Source organism: Paramisgurnus dabryanus, chromosome 6 (genome assembly GCF_030506205.2).
Source record: "Paramisgurnus dabryanus chromosome 6, PD_genome_1.1, whole genome shotgun sequence".
Classification (NCBI taxonomy): domain Eukaryota; kingdom Metazoa; phylum Chordata; class Actinopteri; order Cypriniformes; family Cobitidae; genus Paramisgurnus; species Paramisgurnus dabryanus.
Genome location: NC_133342.1, coordinates 12,018,399 through 12,042,896, shown reverse-complemented (window position 1 = coordinate 12,042,896; position 24,498 = coordinate 12,018,399). Strand labels below are relative to the sequence as shown.

The window sequence follows — 24,498 nt, the reverse complement described above, 5'->3', positions numbered from 1 at the left end:
GATCTCGTTTAAAAAAGCTAAACCATAACTTTTGTTTTGATGACGAGCGCGTCCTCACTACAACACGCCCATTACGGCATTGTTTCAGCTTCTTGTTCACACAGAGGGTTATCTTACTAGGTCCTCTTTCCGGCAACGATCTCAGAAGATTTACGGGACGTGTTTGCGTTCACACAGAAGCTTGTCTGGTGTATTTTCTGGGACTAAAGGTCTGTGTGAATGGTAATACTGTAGGAGCCTATTTTGCTTTGGCCTTTGAATATTTTTGTTAGAATTAATCTTAATATGTAAGCTTAGTTTATTTATGTATATTATTTAGACAAATATTTTGTGTGTTTACATAAAAAATTTATAATGTGTTAAAATTGCATACTGTCTCTTTAAGAATTTGGAAAACAGTGTTTCCTCTACCATTATATAAGGGGGGCGCCCCGCCCTCCTAACGGCTTGACCCGCCCCCCTTGAAGGTCAAGTAAATTTGATTTGATTTACTTTATATACCCAGAGAACAATTTGTGATATTATTAAACAAACTAAATAGCCCTCAAGTAATATGTTATTTCTCTTATTTCCACGATGGCATGTCTTTTCTGTCTGTGTTTGCGCGTTTACAATTATCCAATTGAGTGCGCACATTTATATTTTACTGTTCGGCTTAATACACTGCGCGCGCGCGCTCTCTCTCTCATGTTGGCGTGCAGCGGGCGCCTCTGTCTCTTACATTCCTGAAAAGGTGACAGTGTTTTCAAAGTCCGTTGCTCCATTTACTTTCTTTTTTGCATAAACATCAACAGTCACGGATGTTACTGACTAATAAGACGGCTGATCGAGTTTATCATGACTTGACGAAATGTTAGCGTACGCATTCTCTCCCTCTTTATCATGCTGTATATGCCCGCTCCCTGCACGTGACTCTGTGTAACAGTAACAGTTTATGCTGTCATATTTCTGAATTTGCACCGAATTGTCTGCACGATAAGGCTACGCGATATACAATAAAACTCACATTTGAAATAAAAAAGCTCATGACACAACAAGACATGATGAGAAAATCAACATCATTAAGGCTTCAATGTAAATGTATGCTGATTTTGTCAGACAATTATAAATCGCGTTTTATATCAGATTACTCTGATTTCACCAGAGTTAAAGGGACAGCTGGATTAAACACGAGGTGTGAACACGAGGTGTGACTGGGTCGTCAGTACTTTATAGTCTACTCGTTTTTTGTCTGACAACAGAACAGATAATATTATTAAAGGGGACATATGTAAAAAAAAAAAAAAAGGATTATTCTCCCCAACAAATGCATCATTTAAAATTTGTTTATCATATAAATGTATTAACTAACATTCTCGAACAATGAATGAGCAATATATGTGTGCATTAATATATATAAAGCTAAAACCTAGGGGAAACAATGGAAACTGTGAAGCTTGCTCTCTTTGGAATACAGTGGAGTCGCACAGTTTTCATTACCGCATCCGTGATATTTAAGATCATATATTGTTGGTATATTTTTATATATATATTTATATATATATTTTTCATGTTCATTCTATATTCACTGTCGGCCATGAAGTTTAATGATTCATTGCGCTGCCCAACACGGTCCTGCGACGTTAGATCAGACATTTTTTTTACAAAATAGAGTAACGCGAGTAACAAACTCATTTAAATTTCAGTAATTGTAATTGCGTTACTTGATTTAAAAAAATACTTTGTTACATGCTTGTTACAGCTAAAAGTAGTGGAATTACCGTAACTCCCATCACTGGTAATCATCACAATTTAAATATGATTAATAAGACAGAAGAAACATGATTTAAGAGTATTACCTTGACTCTTTGTAATGGTGGTGACAGTAATCTTCTCCGGGCGGTGTCTTTCTTTGAATTTTTCTTTGATCAGCGCCACCTGTGCATTATATGGTGATAGAATGGCAATGTCCTCTGGCCTCACACTACCCGCTGATATCAGCTGAGTACAGATTTCAACCTGTTCAACAACACAGAAACCTACCTAAGAAACATCTAGAAAATTAAAAAAAACTCAAAAGTTCAATGCCAAAGGACATATCTTAAACAGAATCCCCCTTTCAAAACCTACAGCGAACGGCTGGTTTGGACTACAGCCCACTACTTCCTGGTTGAATTATGTCAATATTAGTTTGATTTTTTAACAAAACTCCGCCCCATGGAATATGTCAGTCACCAGCTAAGCTCAGCTCTGGCTAAGCTAAGCTGCTGTTGAATCACCACACACTAAACAAGCTGAAAATATTAGTCAATTGTGTGAAAAATACTGCATTTTTTACACATGAAACATGAACATCAGTTATATTACGCACCGTAAACACAATCAAAGCTTTAAAAACACAGGACTTTGTGGTTTATCCCATTGTTATTTTTCCATTTAAAATGATGGCTACATTTTTGGTCAGTGTGACTTATAATCACAAACTCATTCCTTAGTATATATTCAATCAGTACAAAAGTTGAAATGTTATGTGATGCAAATAGTATGCACATGTTATTTTTCACTTACAGCTTTTTTAACCTCTGCAAGGTTGGCTTTTGAGTTTTCATTCCCACGTGCAGTTGAAACAACCAAACTGATCTCTTCACCTCTTATATCTCCAAACAAAATGTGCTTGCTTTGTCTCATTGTTTCAGTCTCAGCGTGCAGCATGCTGGTCCGTTTATCCACTTGAGTTTTGAGCTTATCCTGGTAGTATGCCTCAGACGGGAATTTACAAATGTCTTCTTGCTAAAGAAAGAAGCCCACAGTAAGTGTTTGGTATTTGTTTAAGTTAACATGTATGTGTGTAAGTGTTGTACCATTCTGTACTGAGTGTCCAGCATTAGTGCTCTACCCATATAGCGTTCAAACAGGGAGCGTGTCATTCCAAGTCTCCGTACATGCTCATTTTTCACGATCGGACGCAATTGCTTGTGATCACCCAACAGCACAACCTGCAGGACGATAAAGATCAGGCATGAAAAATTTTTGCGGCCAGTATTAAAAAGCAAATGCGTTTCCTACTTGTGGGTGTAAAAACTGTGACATAATTCAAACACAAATGCAAACCGTTTGCATTCTCATTTACGCTAACGTACAATGTATGCCAAATTTTAATTGGAAAAGAATAGTCCATGTGCAATTGAATTATGTCACAGTTTTTACACCCACATGTAGGAAGCGCAATTGCAAATACAATTTAAATATATCTTAAATCTTTAATTGTAAATTGACAAATATATATGTATGTATGTATGTGTATAACATCATGGATTAGATGGATTAGTCTCAGACCTTCTCAGGTTTGAAGCTGACCAATGGGACAAGTGTTTGGGGTTCTGTTGCCATGGCGGACTCATCGATGAGAATCTGTTGTGCACTGAGTGACTTAGTTAGGTTGGGTGATGCGGCAGTCGTGCAGGTACACAGTATGACATCATGCCTTTTCAGTTCATACAGACGTGCAGTATTTAAAAGCTTTTTATATCTGGGGATATACAGTACAAAGTCATGTGTCATGCATTCATTGTGCACTCCAACAGGCATACATGCATACAAATAGGGGAGAGCGGGGGCGAAAGTCATGTGCTTCTTCCATTTTCTAATGATTGCTCCAACAGTGGACCTTTTTTCACCAAGCTGCTTGGCAATTTCCCCGTAGTAGTGATGTAAGGTTCTTGAACGAATCGTTCTTTTGAGCCGGTTCTCAGGAAGTAACCGGTCGAGCCGGTTCACAAATCGAACTGAATCAAACTTTAGTTTTGGCCATAGGTTCTAGGTTGATGACGCAGGACGCACAGCTGAAATAGCACGTCAAACTAAAAAAGAACCAAACGAAGTTTGTCGATGATTGCCGAGGCGAGGATTGCCGATTATTCTGACGGATGAGTTGCTGACACTGCGCATGAATCACAGAGGATTTGAACGAGCTTGATATGCGAATTTTCTTGTTTTATTAGTTTCTTGATATGCTTGTTTTATTAAAAAGCTTTAGTTTTAGTACGATTTATTGTGCATGCAAATCATATTGTAGTTGTTTAAGGAAGACCAATGAGTTTAAAAGACAAGTTTATTTATTCTTTATACTTACACCTCCGCAATTGTGCACCAATGTCTTTTAGGAATCTTATTCAAGTTGTAGGCTAGTCAAAACTGGTATCTGGCATTTACAAACCGCGATTGAAACTGTGACCACAAACATTACTAACTTGTGAATGAAAGGCAATAAATCAGCTATGCCTTCACAAAAACAACTTTTAATTTGAATGTTTTAATGTGTTGACACAAACGACTTTATTTGAATGTTTCATTGATACAAGTAATTAGAAAATAAATGCGTAGCAATGTCATTTCTTGATGACGTCAGGAACTGTTGAATCTGCTTTTTTAACCGGTTCAATGAGCCGAACTGTCCGAAAAGAGCAGGTTTGCGGAAATGAATCGGACTTTGCATCACTACCCCGTAGCCCTTTCCAGCCTTGTGGAGGTGTACAATTTTGTCTCTAGTGTCTTTGGACAGCTCTTTGGTCTTGGCCATGTTAGTAGTTGGATTCTTACTGATTGTATGGGGTGGACAGGTGTCTTTATGCAGCTAACGACCTCAAACAGGTGCATTTAATTTAGGATAATAAATGGAGTGGAGGTGGACATTTTAAAGGCAGACTAACAGGTCTTTGAGGGTCAGAATTCTAGCTGATAGACAGGTGTTCAAATACTTATTTGCAGCTGCATCATACAAATAAATAGTTAAAAAATCATATATTTTTCACATGTCTCTCACAGTGGACATGCACCAACGATGACAATTTCAGACCCCTCCATGATTTCTAAGTGGGAGAACTTGCAAAATACCAGGGTGTTCAAATACTTATTTTCCTGACTATATAATTGTATTACCTGTTTAATATAAAAATAGGCCATTTCAGGTCATGTTTTCGTGATTTTCTTCTCTTTATTTCTTTAGTGCTTACTGTATTAGCTCCCACTCGCTGTAGTGGAGCAATGATGAAAGATTTCCCATAAATACTTTTCATCATTTCAGTTATGAAGGTTTTCATTTTTAAATGCATGCAAGAAAGTCGTTTCACTGATGGAGATTAACGTGAAGCATTACATTACCATACGGTGATTTTAGTCTACAAGGATGTACAAAATGACTTTTGCCTTGTTTCCATTTTATTAACTCCGAGATGTGGATTAGGAGGGCAGTTTAATTACCACACAACCTGGGTGTTTGTCAAAAATTTAGGTAATTGGGCTGGGAGTATTAATGTGGATGGTTAGAGGAAAACATCACCAACACAGCAATAAAAAAAATCACTGACTAGCCTCTGTAAGTGTTGAAAATAGCTTACATACCCATGCAAAACTATTGCCATCCAATTAGGGCTTTAGACAGGTGTTCTGGATTGCAGTTGACACCAAGCATTTTAATTGAAGGAAATACTGAAGAAATTTCTACTTACTCTTCTATCTCCGCATCTGTGAGTGAATGTTGGTCATTTTCACTCTCTTTTTGTTTTCTTATTCTTTCATCAAAGTCCAGTATAGGTTGGGCATAAGGATTATGACTCATCCGAATCCTGTGATGAAGTGTTATGTCCCTAAACATAAGAATGTAAACGAGTTTGAGTAGGAAACAGATATAAAGCGTGCAACTATAGAGTCTTTTTATAGTATTTATTAGGTTTTGTATAAGTTTAGAAAGTCTGGAAGTACTCCACTTTAATAAAATAGCACGATGTGTGGCAACATAAATATGACAGTTCTGATGCAGTAAATGCAAATGTCCTTAAGATGGTCTGGTGTTGGTTTTTCTGACATGCTGTGTGCTAACGTGGTCCAGCTATGTATGTATTATTGCATGGCAATGACATTTGTTAGAGCATTTTGTTGTTCTTTGGTTTAGATGAATACATTCCCTTTCAAAATGTATTTTCGATGCTTCGACAAATTCAAACTGACCCACTGATGTCACTTGGACTACTTTGATGATGTTTTTATTACCTTTCTGGACATGGACAGTATACTGTACATAGATTTTCAATGGAGGGTCAGAAAGCTCTCAGACTCTTGAGTCATCAATGACATTATTTTCATTTTTGGGTGAACTAACCCTTTAACTCTTTCCCCGCCATTGATGAGATATCTCGTCAATCTGCAATACCGCTATTATCCACCAGGTGACGCTCTTCCACAACTTATAAAAACCGGAAGTATTGCCCTGTGGCAAACAGCTGTATGTCCGTGTATGTTTTAAAGATCGCTCTGCATCTCATATCTATCAAAAGTCCTTCACAAAAATGGAATTATCTCAGCTTTTTGCTCAAAATTTTGTGTTTTTGATGAAACCTACACATATTTGTGAGGTGATAAAAACAGAACACATGAAGGTAGGATGAAACAGATTTTTTTTTGTTTGAAAGCAGAGGGTCTGTTCTTTTATTTCATATATTGTATGTTTATATATTTAAAAAGAAGCATTTTCTGGAAGGCATTTAACTTTTGTGAAAATCATGAAAAAATGCTGGCGGTGAAAGAGTTAAGTATTCCTGTAGTTCAGTTGGTTAAGAATGGCGTTACAAAATGTTATGGTTTTAATCCCAGGTAGAAAACACACTGATCAAATGTATCTTGTAATGCACTGTTATACCCTTTGGATAAAAGCGTCTGCCAAATGCATAACTGTTAATGTACTGTAATGTGTGATGAATAATGTGGTTGTTTTATTGTATTTGTAATCTGCAGTACCTGAGCTCAGGTTTAGAGCGTTCCTGACGCAGTGATTTTTGGGATATCTGGAGGGTGCTCCCAGGATAAGGAAACTCATTCATTTCCATCTGTCTGCTGCACACACGCAATTGCTTCAGATTCTCCCCAAACTTGAGCAGATATTCTGTACACACAATCAAACATTAGCAGATTATTACACAGAGCAGTTTTCTCATCACTTCATATTATCAAATATACTTACCCGCAATTACATCCACAGATTTGTTTGAGGGTCCACAGTACAGAATAACTTCCTTCTTCTCTTCGTCATTGATTCCCTTCTGGTTTTGAGGTTTCTTAGAGTTCAAATAGGAGAACCAGTACACGATGTAAGCTCCCACAACTGTTTTTCCTGTTCCTATAAGCACATAATTTTATAACGAAGATGTTAATTTCCTGAGACTTTCACCAAATGAACTTCGCTGATGTTCAAAATCAGAATCTTTAGTTAAGTTAAAATACATTATTTGTATATTTGAATAATACTTGCAGTTGTCTTTACAGTACATTTTATGTTATTAAAATACATTATTTATATACATACATCTTGTAATTGTATTTACAGTATGTATTTACTATAAATGATGTATACTCAGTGTGACCTGGGGGGCCTTGAATGAGGGTGAATTTGCCGTTCACAGCTTGTTCCAAAGCATTATACTGGCTTTCATTCAGTTCAGGCAGACCTTTTGGTGCTGTCTGTCTCCTTAGCACATACCGTTCCAGGTATATAGCTGGTCCAAAGCCTGTGGATTGATACGTATATAAAACTAATGGACTATGGACTAAATGTGCATAGTCCATGTAAATATATCTTTATAGACTAATATTGATACTAAAATTGATAAATATACATCAATATCTGTTAAGACACTAGCACACTGTCCACTTAAGTACGACACTTAAACTTAATGTACAACAATTTACAATAACAAAAAACAGACAGATATTTATTACTTAGAAAACACATTTTGTGTATTAGATGGCATTGTCCAAATAAATTAATAATAATTTCAGTTAACTTCATACATACCATCTTTCCTAATTCGATGTCCTGTTGCAATGTTTCTAACAAGTTCATTAGCTGCTGGTAAATTATTCACAGCGCTTTCTTTTCGTCTGGATAAATTAAGCAGAAAGATCACACATTATATTTTAATTTGAATAATAATGGATGTGGTATAATGTAATGAGGTTATTTATCACATGCTTACATGTCTGGAAGGAGCTTAGGGATCACTTCAACCGTATAAGTATCATCCCTTTTGTCTTTTGGAAGGTTCATGGATGCATACTTTATGTCAAAGTGTATAATCTTTGATTTGTTCTCCGTATGAAGTGTATGCGGTTCATCCAAACACTGAAATGTCACACCATGTGCAACCCAAGTGAAGTACTCTGGATCAAGCTGTGAAGCTAGTGAGTTCGGCTTTGAAACTCTTTTTCGGATACAGAGGAAACACTTGGCCAGGTCAAATTCAATTGCCCATTTCTTGATATTTTCCACAGGTAAAGAGAAGGTTCCAGATAGACTTTTAGTTTCACCAAACATGGATTGCGTCCAGTCTATATGCATTTTCTCTATTACAACACAATCGCTGTCATCTACGGCAGTCGCAGCTGACTCCATTTCACACAGTGGCTTCCATATCTGCACATAATCTTCTTCATTATGATAGGAAGGTTTGGATGGGCGGTTTGCATGTTTAGAAAAGCATTTAATAGGACTGCGAGTATGTTCCACACAAATCTCAAAGTTTGACCTCACATTTAGTAATTGTACAGCTGGGGCCCAGTAGCCTCTTTCATTTTCTGAGGTCAGCTGGACCTGCACAGTGTCTCCAGCTTTCAAACAGAGGTTGAAATTAGTATAATGATCCTCTTCAGACGTAAATGTGTGATCGGAATCCAAACTGGAATTATCTGACACATCATCTCTTTCCTGATATTCCGTTACTTCTGCTGCCAATATGAGACTCTTTGCTTCTTCCCAATTTTCTACTTTTACTGCTTCAACAATGTCATGCCATGTGCTCTGCTGTATCTCTGAACAGAATCTCAGTTTTCTCTTTAGGATATTGGTTGTGTTCATTGAGTACATGCGTTTTTTCCAAGTCAGTCTCATTTGTTTTTGTTGCCTTTCAAATATCGGTTGATCTTCTAGCTGTAAGTCCCTGTACATAACCGGAAGTCTGTCTGGGTAAGTTCCTTTGTCGAACGGAAATGATAATTTGAAACTTTCGCTATCAGGCCGAACAACCGTGACAAAAGCCAACTTGTATGTGCTTTGCTTCTGTAGATTTACAGCAAGGCAAAGTGATTCTGCTTTTCTTTCAAACTGTTTCGCCCTATTCTCTCCTCTTTCACACTTATCACACAATAGCTCAATGTCTTTCTCTGAATACTCAAGTGGACCATCAGTGAGAGCCGCATGCATTAGTCTCTGAAGAATTAGGTCTATGTATCGGCGTATGGGTGAGGATGCATGCGTGTATGAGTCCAGGTGTAATGAATAGTGCCCAACTAAAGCCTTTTCACAGGAGAAGGAGCGAATGAACAAAGCTTTGCCAAAACTGGCCCTTAACTGAACAACGGCTGGAAGCAGCTGTGGATGGATATCATCTGCGGAAATAAGGTCAGCCATTTTGTAAAAGTCACATGTCAAAGCTGCTGACTCAATCTTTTCCCACATCGATGTCAGAATGATGAAATTACCACCATTCGGCTCATGGTTCAAGTCTAGATGTTCCTCAAGTGCTTGCAGAAACTCCTCATCATCTCTTTTTATTCTCTGTTCCAGTTCAGGTGAAGCTGTCACTGTACAGTCAAAAATGTTTGAAGAAGGTGTTATTTGACCAGTTAGATGTTCACAAGCACTTTTAAACATCAGATTCACTTCATCCATCATTAGTCTGCATTTGCTGTTTGGAGGATTAGAATTGTCCACATCTCGAAAAGGTCTTCGGCGCCTGTGATCAAGTGCGAAATGGTAAGCCACAAGGACACATCCTTCCAAAGAATCAAAGCTCCTGTCATGTTCTGCAAACTGATCGATGATGCTGTTAGCTTCTGTAATGGATAACAGCCTGTTTGAGTTTACAAAAGAAAGTGCCAATTTTTGCTCTACAATTTTGCCTGTCATGTTTTCCACTTTCAGAATTAAAGAAATGGCTCGACAATTTTTTCCTGGTGTTAAACTCCACGTGTTTGATTCTGCTTTGTGAAATCCAATTTCATAATGATATTCAGAGTCACTGACAGAGATGGCATCTCGTAGGTGAGGGTTAGGATCAGGAGAATGCACAGTGAAGGTGAATGTGTTACGCAAGTCCATGCGGTTTTTGTCAATGTGATATGTCAGATATGAGGAGAGAGGAATGACCTCTTTATGCCGATCATTGATTTTCTCCAATTGCTCTGCTGTAGGAGGAAGCTGACACCTTAAAGGAGTGTAAGATTTTGTGGTTGCATTCTTGGTCAGAAAGTCTGCCATGGCGTGGTTAAACATTATGTTCAACTCTTCAATCATTAGATGAGCTTCTCTCTCTCCTGGATTACGATGTTGATCTGGTTGGGCATAGGCCCAGCTTTCTTTAAGCCTGTCTTTGCGTTGTTTTCTTGCAAAATGATAAGCCACTCTGACACAGTCCTCTAAAGTATCAAACTTTAGCCTCTCATCATACTGACTTATTATTTCCTCAGCCTCCTCATAGGTGAACTTTTTTTTTGACGTTACCACGGAAAGATCAAAAGTCTTTTCTCTGATAAAGCCTGACTCTTTGTCCACTGTGACAATGAATGATATTACTTTGCGCTTTTTATCTGGGAGGAGACTGAATAAGTTAGTAGTGAGACCTTCTGGAAACATGAAAACAGGTTTTGTTCCAGGGCTGTAAAAAGTTGCTCCCCTCTCTTTTGCAGCGCTATCAAGTGGACTGCCCTCAGTCACAAAACTAGCAACATCTGCAACATGAACCCCTATTTCATAGCAGCTTCCCAGATTCTTAACACTTATGGCATCATCCAAGTCTCTGGCTCCTTCTGGATCAACAGTGAACATTTTTAAACCCGTTAAATCTGATCTCATGCTGTAATCAGTTTCATCGTTTTGTGTGGTAAACAATGCAGCCTCTTGCATCAGAGGTAAGGGTGTCAATTGGAACTCTGTTTTTAAAATCTCTAGTCCCTCCTCCAATGTTGTCCCAATTGGTAGGACTTCTGTAACGCTACCTAGTGGGAAGGAACAATGGGCTTTCCAGGTAAAAATCTGAACAACAAAAACATATCTCTTCTTTGTGTCTTCATTCAGAGGAAAATATCTTAAAATTTTCCATTTGCCCCTTTCAAGTTTCCATATTGGAATAAAGTTGTGAGACTTCTTGCTTACCATGACACGTATTTTGGTGGTGTTCCTGCTGAGGGGTATCATTATCTTGGAGAAATTGTTTGTGTCAGTTTTCCTCCGTCTTTGGTAGTTTTCATTCTCTAAGGTGCACACAAATTTGGAAGAGAAACTTGCACTATTTGTGACTCCTAAAACCTTCCCAGTAAGATTACCTTCTTCATGGTGGTATCCTGTCTCCACTACAACTTCATCCCCGGGGAAAGACATGCCAAAGTTTTTTCTCCCTTTAATAGCAATGTGTTCGGTAGGGTTGTCGTAAGGAACTACATAACCTAAATTGTACCCCTCCATTACCAGTTCTCCATGTCTGTAGATACCAGGCCGTTCCCTAACCAGCTTCAACAGGTCTTCCTTTTCACTGGAGGAGAATAAAAGCCTCTTTTGTTCAGGATGACCTTCATTGTCTTCATCTGAGTCTGTGTCTCTATCATAGTCATCAATCATCTCTTTCAATATAAGATCAGTTTCAGGCTGGGTAGGTACACCATCCTCAGTCTTTGCTACTCTTTCTGTCTTTTTAAATTTGAGAATTTCTGACACTTCATGTTCTAGGATGTCTCTGGTCAAGTAGCCTGGTTTGGCACTGCCCTTGCTGATGCAGTGTTCTATGTAGGACTTCCAGATCCTTGAGCAATTGCCAAAGCAGCAAAGAGCACTGGCATCTCCAACTACAACCACCAATGACTGGGCTCTAGTTATGGCAGTGTTTAGTGCCTTGATATCATCAAAAAAATCAAGACAGCTCGACTCTGATTGAAAAAGTCTGTCTCTGGTGTGAACAGTTGTTATGATGATAACTCTGTACTGCTTCCCTAAAGAACACATGGCATTTTTAAAGAATATATTGTAAAACTAACTATTAAACAATATAACAGCAAGCAACTGATTTTGGGGCTAGACACTGGTTATATATAATATACAGTAGATTGCATTTTTATAATGTAACTGTACTTAAAGGGACATTCCACTTTTTGAAAATATGCTCATTTTCCAGATGCCCTAGAGTTAAACATTAGATTTTTTTTTACCATTTTGCCTTTATTTGACAGACAGTAATCAAGAGACGACAGGAAGTACATGGTGGAGAGAGGGATATGGCATTGGCAAAGGACCTTGAGCCGGGAGTCAAACTCGGGACACTGGAAGCGCGTCTGCACCATATGCCGGAGCACTATCCACAACACTAACTGTTCTGACAAACATTTGATTTTTACTGTTTTCCAATCCATTCAGCCGATCTCTGTGTCTGGCACTACCACTTTTAGCATAGCTTAGCATAATCCAATGAATCTGATTAGACCATTAGCATCACGCTCAAAAATCAGTTCAGTTCAACTTTATTTCATTTCCCGAAGGCAATTTTGTTGCAGCATAGTACAAGTATATCACACAGAACATAAAGAACATAACAACACAATACATTTACCAAATTCACAAAATAATTTAAAATACCTTTTCTCATATTTAAAAGTTTCACAGCTGATGGGACAAATGAATGTTTAAAACGATTTGTTTTGCTAATAATGATCCTGTACCAATGCCTGAGGGGAGAAGGTCAAACCCATTATACTCTGGGCTTTCCCCAAAACCTCTCTGCAGTATAACTGGGCCATAGACATCTGCTTCCTCCCTGTTATTTTGCTTTACTGATTTACAATTCTCTCTAAACTTCTCTTATTTTTCACATTTAGAGAATTAAACCAACACATAAGTGAAAAAGACAGCAATGACTCAACATAGGATCTGTAGAACATACTCATCAATGTTTTGTCCACATGAAATGACCGTAATTTCCGCAAACAATACAATCTTTGCTGCCCCTTCTTACACAAAACCTCGGTGTTTGGAGAAAAGGACAATTTGTTGTCCAAAATAGTACCCAAGTATTTATACTGTTCCACACTCTCAATATTCACTCCATTTATATTAGTTTGTTGGAGTTGAGTTGGTTTCCTCTTAGTACTAAAAATTACCAAAGAGTTTCGATAATTTTTCCTGTTTAAAACTTGACTCTTCTGTAGTTACATTGGTGTACTAAGATCGACGGAAAATTAAAAGTTGCAATTTTCTAGGCCAATATGGCTAGGAACTATATCTTCATTCTGGCGTAATAATCAAGGACTTTGCTTCCATACCATGGCTGCAGCAGGCGCAATGATATTACACAGCGCCTGAAAATAGTCCCTTTGGTTACTTTCGTTAGCAAAGGACTATTTCCGATCACTGGTAGGACGGAAAGTCCTTGATTACTACTCCGGAATGAGAGTATAGTCCCTAGCCATATCGGCCTAGAAAAATCGCAACTTTTACTTGGTCTTAGTACACGATGTAGCTACAGAAGAGTCAAGTTTTAAATAGGAAAATATTGAAACTCTTTGGTTATTTTTTAGCGCGATGCTAATGGTCTAATCAGATTCAATGGATTGTGCTAAGCGATGCTAAAAGTTGTACAGACAGACCCGAAGATCGGCTGAATAGATTCCAAAACTGTAAAAATCAAATGTTTAACTCTAGGGGGGCTGGAAAATGAGCATTTTTCAAAAAAGTGGAGTGTCCCTTTAAAGCATGTAAAACGTCTCTCTAGGATGCCTCCAGTCACAATTACAATTTTTTATTTATTTTAATTAACAAAGAATTGCAAAATACAGCCTCAATGCCTGCTAGACTGTGTGTCAAGAGGACAAAGCAATATGGCTGACATTGGAGTTCAGTGATACCTTGGATGTTTGCTAAATTCTGCACTGATATTCCATGAATTCCTTTCCAACGAAGACTGCTTCTGATAATTTCAACCTGAAAAGATTAAAAAGAAATGTGTGTAAAATTTAAATGAAAGGATGGAATTTGTTGATTTGTAGTATAGGTTTATGACTTTCATTAGGATCATTAATTGTGTGATTGCAACAGCCTATGATTTCAAACTTATATGTTAAACATAAATATGACATTGTGGGACAGCAATAATAATTTTTAGCCTTGATAATCATTGACCAGGGTAATAAACACTTAGGGTACCTGCCGGCCTTCACTTAACACACAGATCTGCATTGGTTCTCTTTTACCCCATTCCTCTGGCCAGTCAGTCATAAGGTCTTGGATCACATTAATGACGCTATTGACCTCAGCACGGTTGTACCAGGACATAGAGATGGAGTCCAAATGACACTCCCCTCTGACATGATGGAACATCATAGGGTATAGCTTGGGATGACGAGGAACATCTCCTTTGGCCTTGATGCCATCACTTACATAGAAGTGAGTGGATACAAAGTCCACTATTTCCGCAGTGGATCGGTAGTTCTCATTAAAGATGATCCGACTTTTCTTGCCGATGTTGCTGCTGTGATCTTGGTAGTAACGGAAGAGGCGATTGAGCAATGTGTGTTCCGAATGTTTGTTGTTAGATACGGAAAAAAGTTTTGGAGCCATCTGCATGTGGTCTCCAGCTAAAACCACTCGAGTGTGTTTGTCTGCTAACCCAAGAGCCATGAGTGCTTCACTCTCCAGCATCTGTGATGCTTCGTCTATCAGGATGTGACTGAAGAAGCCTTTAGGAAGTTTGAGGTCAAGAAAGCGGCGCGCCATTGTTGTGGTAGTTATGATGATCCGCTGTGACTCTAGATCGGATTGTGTTGGGAAGATAAAAGACTGTCCATCTGGTGAGCAGAGACAATATTTACGAGTGATGTCATCAGTTGCTGTGATGGAAGCCCCACCTTTGTTTGCCTTTATCCTGAGTATTTTGAGGTTTGGATGTCCTTTCGTAATATATGGATGGAAGTGCACACTGACATATAGATCTGCAGAGCTAAAAGGAGCAAAACCGATGATTAGATTTATTGTATTTTCTTGTATCTACATTATCTCTTATTAATGTAACATTGTACCTGTTAGTATATGTGCAGATAAGCACTTTGGTTTTGGGCTGATGGGCAAGCTGTATGGCGGCTGACGCGAGGCAGAGGGTCTTTCCAGTGCCAAATGGCCCGTATATCAGCAAGGGTGCTGCAGCCTTGCTTCCTTCACACTTGCCAAGGATGAAATTCAATGCAATTTGCTGCTTGTTGTTCATCTCAGACTGTCTGGTCGTATTCACAGGGACACAACAGTTATTGAGGTCAGGCAGAACATTGTGCAAGTCTGGTAGGTGGTCAATAGCCTGGTGCATCTGACAGAACCACAACCTGCTTAGCTGAAACTGAACCTCCATTTCACATCTGCTATCTTTCTTCAACTGTAGCTCAGACACAGATTTTGCAGATAGCTCGAGGCTGATGTGACCCTCGTTGGCAGCAGGTTTGAGCACCAACGCCTCATAGACTCGGTTTGCATGTTTCGCCGGTGCACTGGTGTATGTTGCTATGGAGTTCACCAAAGCCATCTGTACCCCTCGTTTTAGCATCAGCCCTTCAGGGGTGTCTGGGGTAAGTATACAAGAGACCTTAAGTGTAGCACACAGCCTCCTTGAAATGGAAAACTGTGACACATTCAGCTCTGAGAGTGAAGCGCTTCCGCAGACATTTAATCTGAAAGTTAAAAGAAGAACACAGGAGTGACTATAACTACAGCTGCAATCAGCAAATACAAGCCACTTACTTGAATTTTAATAAGAAAAAACTTTGTGGTACTCTTTTATATGTGTTTTAGATTCACATAACATGTTTCCAATGTTCGGCATTTTTCTTTTTCTGAACACTAGTGGGTGCTATACAAAACTGCTAAGGTAAGCTCAGAAATGATTGCTATTGACTTCATTGACTCACACTGTTCTATGGGCAGCCAAAGACTTCAGAAACAACAGGGGTAGAACTAAAATACAGTGCCCTGCCTGGATGAAGCACAGTATGCTTTTTAAAGCTTGATGATTCTGTCATAATGAAAATTCTGTCATAATTTACTCACACTCATGTTTTAGGGGCGGACTGGCCATCTGGCACACCGAGCAATTTACAGGTGGGCTGTCGTACCTTTTGGGCTGATACACTCTTATTTTTGTCTGACCAGCTCATAACACTCATACATTGTGCATTGCTGCCCATTTCTTTCTTCTATTTTTGCTTAATTAATTGATGGCGCTGCAAGGCCCGGTGGCGGTGTAATGCATTTTTATTTTTAAATTAGCATAAGATGTTTTTTATATAATTCTTTTTGGGGCCATTTTACCTTTATTGATAGATAATAGAGAGACGTTTTTGAGAGACGACAGGAAAGTAGAGGGTGGAGAGAGGGGTATAGGAGCGGCAAAGGACCTCGAGGGATTCACACTCGGGTCACCGGAAGTGCATTTGCACCATATATAGGGCCCTATAAAATCCGTTTTATTTTTTCCCAAATTCCATTTTATTTTTTCCCAAATTCCGTTTTCTCCGTTTAAATTTTTGCAAATTCCATTTTATCAGTTTTAATTTTGGCCAATTATTTTTTTTACCCTTTACTGTTATTTTAGTCATAAAAAGAGTGTGCCTTTAATGTTAATGATTAAAATGTAAATGATTTGGGGAAAAACTGGATAACACGATTATTTAATGACTGTACAAGATACATTTAAACACGCACATGCACGCACACCCACACGTGCACCTCAATACAATGCATTTTTTAGTGTTGTTGCAGAAGGCTACAACAAGGTGTCAAAGCAGTGGTGCCTTCAGAAGTGCCTTAAACACATCGGTCCAGCGAAACGCGATACATATTTTATACACGATCGCTTGAAATGCATATAACTTCACAAACATACACAGGATTATTACTTACTGAACTGACTTAGGACAGCATGAATGCGCAGCTCTTTGCACGTGCGAGTGAAAGAGAGACAGAGAGCAGCGCCATGATGCAGATGATTATATTTTAAATGCGAGGGATAGTTAGTTTGCTTCAGCTCGCTTGAAATGCATAAAACTGAACAAATACATGAGGATTTGTGTTCGGAGTTTGGACAGATGCGAGAGCGTGTGCATGTGAGAGAGATGCACGTGGATCAGAGAGTGCATGTATCTTTGCGCTCACAGTGAACAGTGTTGACAAAACTTACAAAATAACAGTTCTCCGGTCACATAAAAGTCATGTGAGAACTGCTCAGAACTAAGTGCTTAGCGTCGCATTTCTTAATTTTTTCGCTGACGAAAGCAGAGTCGCGGAGAGCCGCTTCGCCATGGTTTCAGTGTTTTGGAGGGGGTCTGAAACGACCGGAGGTAGTTTGTCGCGCAGATTTACTTCCCCCGGTCTGCATTTCCCCCAGACATACGTTCGTCTCCCACACAAAAACAGAATTTTATTCAAAATATGTAAAATTCCGTGAAATTCCGCATTAACTCTAGATTCTGTGTTAATTTGCCAATTCTGCGATACCGTCCGCGATTCCGTGATCGCGGAAATTATAGGGCCCTACATATGTCAGAGCGCGGCCCACTACACCATCGGCTCCGACAGCGTAAGATGTTTTTTCCAGACAGACCGGCCCATGCAACAAATAATCATCAGCCAATTGGTTCTTTATATTTGACATTTGGCTAGCCCAATCACATCTTTAAAGAATGTTTGGTCTCTTTGGGAGCATAGAGACAAAGCCAGTTATGCTAATTTAAAAATCACGCCCACCGGGGGGAAAACAATCCAGCCGTCTCCATTGACTTTGTATTGCAAGAGACCGCCTCCTTGTCATTTCTGGCTAATGACAAAAACAGAATAATGCCTAAAAGCTGCTGTGTGACAATATGTACAGCTAACAAGTCAAAAAACCCAGAAATATATTTTTATAAGCTGTCGAGCCGTAAAACCCAGCCTTTAAGGAAAAAAAAGTGGATCGCCAACTACTTTTCCCTCTAGTGGCCGCAGTTCTACTAGTAGTAGTACTATGAAAAGTTGCCTGTGTTCCACTTTTGTGTCTTTAAACGCTTGTTTTTTGGTGTCGACCGCTTATAAAAACTTATTTCTGTTTTTTTTTTGGCTTGTTAGCTGTACACCTTGTCACACAGCAACTTTTAGGCATTATTCAGTTTTTTCTTTAAAGCCAGAAATGACAAGGAGGCGGCCTCACGCAATACAAAGTTAATGGAGACGGATGGATTGTTTTCCCCCGATGGGCGTGGTTTTCAGGTTATGATGCGCTGTACTCTCTCTATGCAGCGTCAGTGTGCATCATCTGTCAAAAAGTAATTAGAGACGAGGGAGAAGCTAGTGGACCTGCAGTAAGCAGAACTGTGTTTAATACACTCGTTAGTGTAGATATCCCTTTGATAAAACTCGGTCAACAACACAAGTGATAGACCAATGGCTGTTTGCAAAATGATGGTGATAACACGGCAATAAAATACAGTGTGGGTAGAATTATCAAGTAGCTACGTTGAAATTTTGATCACTGTTTTTTCCAGACACCTTTAACCAAACAAATTAATCTTAATTGCAACCATTAATTTTTCGTAAATAATCATCTAGAAGTCATATATTATTGTTAATTATGGCTGAAGGAAAAAAGACCTTATATTTAGCTGTGCATAATTATTATGCACATTTTCTTTTAGGTAAAATGGGACAAAAAAGGTTTAAGACACAGTGGAAAATTCCTTATAAATTGTCCACAAGAAAGATGCCATGCTATAGAAATTGCAAAATTAAGGTGTGACCATTAGACAAGAAATCCTTATCGGGTCTCAGTTTTATCATAAGGTGGTCAGAATGGTTAGTGTACACATTGTGCACACTGGCTAAGACAATTAGTAGATTTTTAAAACCTGCAAAGCCTTTTACAGTGCTTGCATTATATTATTCTAATGTCACGTGTCAGCTCTATTACTTTTCTACTTAATCATTATATGGCTTTGAGGTGGTATACATAGTCAAGATTGCACAAATATGGGTGGTATGTAGTGGGCCGGTCTGGGCCCTGCCCATGTTGTTACAAACCTGTATACATGTCTTTGTTCTGATGTACACAAGGAAGATGGAAGGAATGTTTGTAACCAACTAATCAAAGGCCACATTGACTTCCATGGTATTTTTTTCTCCTACTATGGAAGTCAATGGGGCCTCTGATCGGTTTGCTTACAAACATTTAAAATATCTTCCTTGTGTTCATCAGAACAAAGACATTTCTAAAGGCTTGTAATAAAATGAGAGTAAATGATAACACAATATTTTTTTGTTTTTTAGATGAACTATTCCTTTGAGAAAGGCAGTGTTATTTGTCCTTTTCCAAAATTCGCTTTGCTTCTGTGCTACCAATCTGCTGAAGCTAACGCATACAATCTCTGCAACCCCAAGTCCTGTATTTACACCTCAATTCAGTTGTTAACAAAGGCTTAAAAATACCTAAAAAGGACACAAATTGTACCTGCTGTGTTGATTGTATCTTAAAACAGTTTACACCATTCGAATCACAAGAATTTTAGCTTTCCAAAGATAATATGTGACGTTTAGCTTTTTGTTTTTGAGATGTTGTATTTGAGGAAGTTTTCTGGTAAATAATGCAGTGTCCCTCCCACGGTACACTGGAATTTTACCATCCCCAGATATTTATATTCATATACTACCATAATACACTCATCATTCATTTTTATTTGTTAGCCTGTATCTATTGTTGTTTTAATGTCAAAGATAATTTCTCTAGATTTCCTAGTATTTTACTGAAGGAAACCAGATCGACACCAGTCAACATTCAGTATCAGAGTTGAAGCTGTTGGCATTGAGTCAACAAGTCTTTTTATCTCAATGAATTCATCTGAGCAATACAAAACAAAAGCAGCCCTGCCCATGTTTAATTAGTCATGACAACAGCAACTGACCTAGTAATAAAAATGCTTTTACAGTAGTAATGACTTTATCAACATGGTTTGCTCAACCATATGACACGTGTCACTATCAGAATCAGTGAACTGTAAAAAATTATGGTAACACTTTAGTACGGGGAACACTTATTGATTATTAATTATGACTTTTGCCTTAGTAAACTCCCAATTTACTGCTAATTAATAGCTAATAAGGTAGTTGTTGTAGACGTTAGGTTTAGGTATTGGATTGAGTTAAGGGATGTAAAATATGGTCATGCAGAACAAGGCATTAATATGTCTTTTATAAGCACTAATAAACCGCTAATATGTAAGCTAATAAGACACTAGTTAAAAGTGAGAATTGGTCCCTATACTAAAGTGTTACCAAAATTATTTGCTGCCTTAATTTTTTTTGTTTAATCATCTCAGATTTACAAAACACACTGTAAAAAGTTATACCTAGATCTAACTTATAAAAAGTGAGGCAAGTGACTGCATGGGAAGTTTTAGGTTGAGTCAACTTGCAACCTTTTTTAAGTATATTGAACACACTAACATTACTTAATATGAATGCAATAAAATTGAGTTGAGTTAACTAATTGTACTAGTATTACTCAGTTAGATAAACCTACTTTCTTGGTACAGGTAACATATTTATGGTTAGTTGTTGTTTTTATGCCGTGAGATGAGGGCTAGAAACGTTTATTCAAAAAACGCACCCACTCAGTTTTGTTTTGGGCAGCTGTAAAGCGCGACACACTTCAGTATGCAGTCTATGCACAAGCACCAGTTTTCTGAACAATGGTAACTAAAATTCAAAGAAGAAACAGAAACTCTTTCAAATATCGAAGATAAATGAACATTAAACACTAACAAGTCTTTCTTTTTAGTTAAAAACAAAACAAAAAAAGTTTCAATTCAAATTTCACTCTCCAAATGCAGTCCCATGCAAAGCATGCTGGGAACTGCAAGTCCACTGCCTAGTTAGTTGTGTTTACTAAAATAATTCATGTAGTTTTAACACAAAATTATTAAGTACATTTCTTTCTTACAAATTTAAATCGATTATACATAATAAAATTAAGTTGAATTTACTCAATAATGTGTTCATTTAGAATTAATCAATTTATTCCAATTTTTATTTTATTTTAACTCATATTTTGATTAAAAAAACAAGAATTAAATTTTTTTAATACAGTTTACTCAATTTATTTTTGGTTAAATCTACTAAGGCACAGAAACACTTTTTACAGTGCATTTTAACTTGCTGTTTATCTTGTCCAGTGATGAGTTGAAATATGTCAACTTCATCTGTAAATCTGAGTTGATTAAACAAAAAGTGTGGCCATTTTCAGTTTTGTTACCTCTGACACTTAAACTCAGAAACAATTACATTTATTTTATCTTCTTTATTTTTACACTTCTCATGCAATTTAAAAGTAAAATCTGTTATTTGAATTTGTCATGGTAACGTCAAGGAGACTCAGCTTTACAAAGTCAATGATCCAGAAGTAACCTGGTATAGGATAACATACACCTTTAGGTGTGGCTGATACTGGGAATGTGTTTGTATGTTTTGAAATAATTTAATATCTACAGCCTTGTGTCATCATTTACAGAAACAGTTTCACAGACTGAGATTCTTCATAATAACATATTTCTTCGATTAGTCCTTCCCTGACTAAAGAACAGATCATTATAAAGGAATCCACTTGTTCACATCCCATCCCTAACCTGTTCATCCACCTCCCCGCCTTTCCTCTTTTATCACTTTAGTTATTTATTAAACATTATTTGTGACCCTGGACCACAAGTAGTATATACTTATGCTGCTTGAGTCATAAGTAGCATGAGTATATGTGTAGCAAAAATCATTAGGATATTAAGTAAAGATCATGTTCCATAAAGATATTTTGTAAATTAAATTGTAAATATATATATATATATATATATGAATGTCTTTATTATTAGTAATATGTGTTGCTAAGGAACTTATGTGGACATATAGGCGATTTTCTCAATATTTTTATTTTTTTGCAGCCTCAGATTCCAGACTTTCAAATGCTTGTCTTTCAACCAAAATATGGTTGTCGTAAACTCCACTGCTCATTAAGTATTCAACAGCGTTGCTTTTGAATAAAACAAACAAAGTGCCCTATAATTCCCTGTACTCCCCTGTCAATAATTGTATCCCTTAAAACTCACAATGACATGTAAATGTTTTTCCAGTGCGTACGTGAATCCGCCTATATGCAAATAAGTTTTGCCCCTACACAATCATACCAGCTCGACTACCTAATCCACTCAGTCAACATGTTGACATGCTTAATGCATAGAAAATTTGCATTTAAGTAAATATACTCAGCAATGATGGTGACTGCTGAATTTGCACATGAATGGTCTTAAAGAAAAATGTAAACACCACAGACATATAACACTTAGCAACATTAAACACTTTCACCACAGGGAGACTTTTAACTTTAATGTGAGCCATTAATACTGATAAACACCACAGGATATTGACTTTCAAAAAATATTTCCTTAAGTAAATCCTTTAATGTAAACATAGGCATGGGCCGGTATTTTAGCGGTTTGATAACCTTAAGAGTTTTACAGTGTTGTGGTATTGCAATTGCAACACTAAAATGTGTTATTTAAAAATGTCTGCATATACAAACAACTTTTCAACTGTATACAATACATTTATGCAACATGTATGCCAAGTAAAAATAAAGCCTTTAAATGATAATAATTAAAAAAAGATAATGCCTTGAAAATGGTATCACAGAAAATTTTTGTGCTTTTGAAACCTTGACTCTTTGAAACCTCGGTATACCTTGAAACGGGTAACCGGACCATGCCTACATACACTCACCTAAAGGATTATTAGGAACACCATACTAATACTGTACTAATACTAATACCCCCTTTGGCCTCTTGCCTTAATTTTACGTGGCATTGATTCAAAAAGCATTCTTTAGAAATGTTGGCCCATATTGATAGGATAGCATCTTGCAGTTGATGGAGATTTGTGGGATGCACATCCAGGGCACGAAGCTCCCGTTCCACCACATCCCAAAGATGCTCTATTGGGTTGAGATCTGGTGACTGTGGGGGCCATTTTAGTACAGTGAACTCATTGTCATGTTCAAGAAGCCAATTTGAAATGATTCAAGCTTTGTGACATGGTGCATTATCCTGCTGGAAGTAGCCATCAGAGGATGGGTACATGGTCAGAAACAATGCTCAGGTAGGCCGTGGCATTTAAACAATGCCCAATTGGCACTAAGGGGCCTAAAGTGTGCCATAAAACATCCCCCACACCATTACACTACCACCAGCCTGCACAGTGGTAACAAGGCATGATGGATTCTCCTCTGACCTCTAGCATCAACAAGGCATTGCCAAAATTTGCTTAAATCACCTTTCTTTCCCATTCTAACAATCAGTTTGGAGTTAAGGAGATTGTCTTGACCAGGACCACACCCCATAATGCATTGAAGCAACTGCCATTTGATTGGTTGATTAGATAATTGCATTAATGAGAAATTGAACAGGTGTTCCTAATAATCCTTTAGGTGAGTGTATGTGCAAACAATAACATTTACACCATAGCACAAAGTAATTGGCAGACTTAATAAACAGACTATAGTGTACCTGCTAATGAGCTTCTCCTCAGCAATTTCCTCTCTGAACAGGAAGTCGTGAGCTCTCTCTCTGTAGTTGTCCTGTCGAAGTGGTAAACTGTGATCTGTATAGGAGCTGAAATGTAGATTCATCTGGGGTGGTTTGTATTTACTAAGCAGCAGCTCGTCTACCCCTCGACTGGTGGTGTAGAAGGGCACGATGACCCTGTTTCCCCTGTCCCAGCGTTCATTCGAAACATTTTCAGCACATTTGTTCTCTTCTTCATCCTGCTGGACATGAAACTGCTCGCCGACTCTCACCTTAATTTTCCTGAGCAGAACCGGTCGCATGTCGAAGTCGAACACCAGCCATTGTTCGTACACACCGGGGCGGAAAGACAGAAAGCATACGCTCAGCTCATATGTGGATTGCGAGGAGCGGAGGTGGTGGCCTGGAGTGTGTGTTATAGGGGGGAAAGTGTTCAAATTATCACCCAAGGAGAAAATAGCACCACTTTCCACTTTCAACAGAGCCACATGCACCAAAGACCTCTAGACAAACACAAATAAACGCATGCATGTGAGCACACACATGCACAGGTGGTGCATAATACAGCAAAATGTAAGCTGTGGATATATCGCTGACCTCAGTGGTTATTTTGAATCTCCATGTTATTTCACCGTCTGTTTGTAAACAGTCTACAATCAGACTCTGATCGTGTGAAACGCACACATCATCCACCTGCTCGGAGATCTGCAAAATATACACACATTTGACATTTTTGGTTTCGTTTAGGGAAAAGATGTATTCTTTCTCGTTACAAGAAGATACAGGCTTTGAAATGTGTCTTAGTTTATTTTTAGTGTCTTCTGATCTAACAGTTGCGTCACTCTCGTGATACTTTGATAT

General features: G+C 38.0%; 1 protein-coding gene across 2 annotated transcripts in view; it reads right to left on the bottom strand.

The window, feature by feature from the left end:
* helz2b (helicase with zinc finger 2b) overlaps positions 1-24,498 on the bottom strand; it is a 33,962-nt gene that overhangs the window by 3,767 nt on the left and 5,697 nt on the right. The window contains exons 3-17 of one of the 2 annotated variants that reach the window (XM_065266893.1): positions 24,235-24,342; positions 23,620-24,140; positions 15,085-15,723; positions 14,213-15,005; positions 13,915-13,990; positions 8,007-12,009; positions 7,826-7,911; positions 7,395-7,538; positions 6,995-7,150; positions 6,772-6,916; positions 5,487-5,624; positions 3,316-3,508; positions 2,841-2,975; positions 2,548-2,769; positions 1,839-1,998 (exon numbers count right to left, since the gene is read on the bottom strand). In XM_065266893.1, coding sequence (XP_065122965.1) covers positions 1,839-1,998; positions 2,548-2,769; positions 2,841-2,975; positions 3,316-3,508; positions 5,487-5,624; positions 6,772-6,916; positions 6,995-7,150; positions 7,395-7,538; positions 7,826-7,911; positions 8,007-12,009; positions 13,915-13,990; positions 14,213-15,005; positions 15,085-15,723; positions 23,620-24,140; positions 24,235-24,342 — 7,519 coding nt within the window. Of the gene's footprint in view, positions 1-1,838; positions 2,034-2,547; positions 2,770-2,840; positions 2,976-3,315; positions 3,509-5,486; positions 5,625-6,771; positions 6,917-6,994; positions 7,151-7,394; positions 7,539-7,825; positions 7,912-8,006; positions 12,010-13,914; positions 13,991-14,212; positions 15,006-15,084; positions 15,724-23,619; positions 24,141-24,234; positions 24,343-24,498 lie in introns of those variants that run through there. The other variant, XM_065266901.1, reaches the window with a different exon arrangement.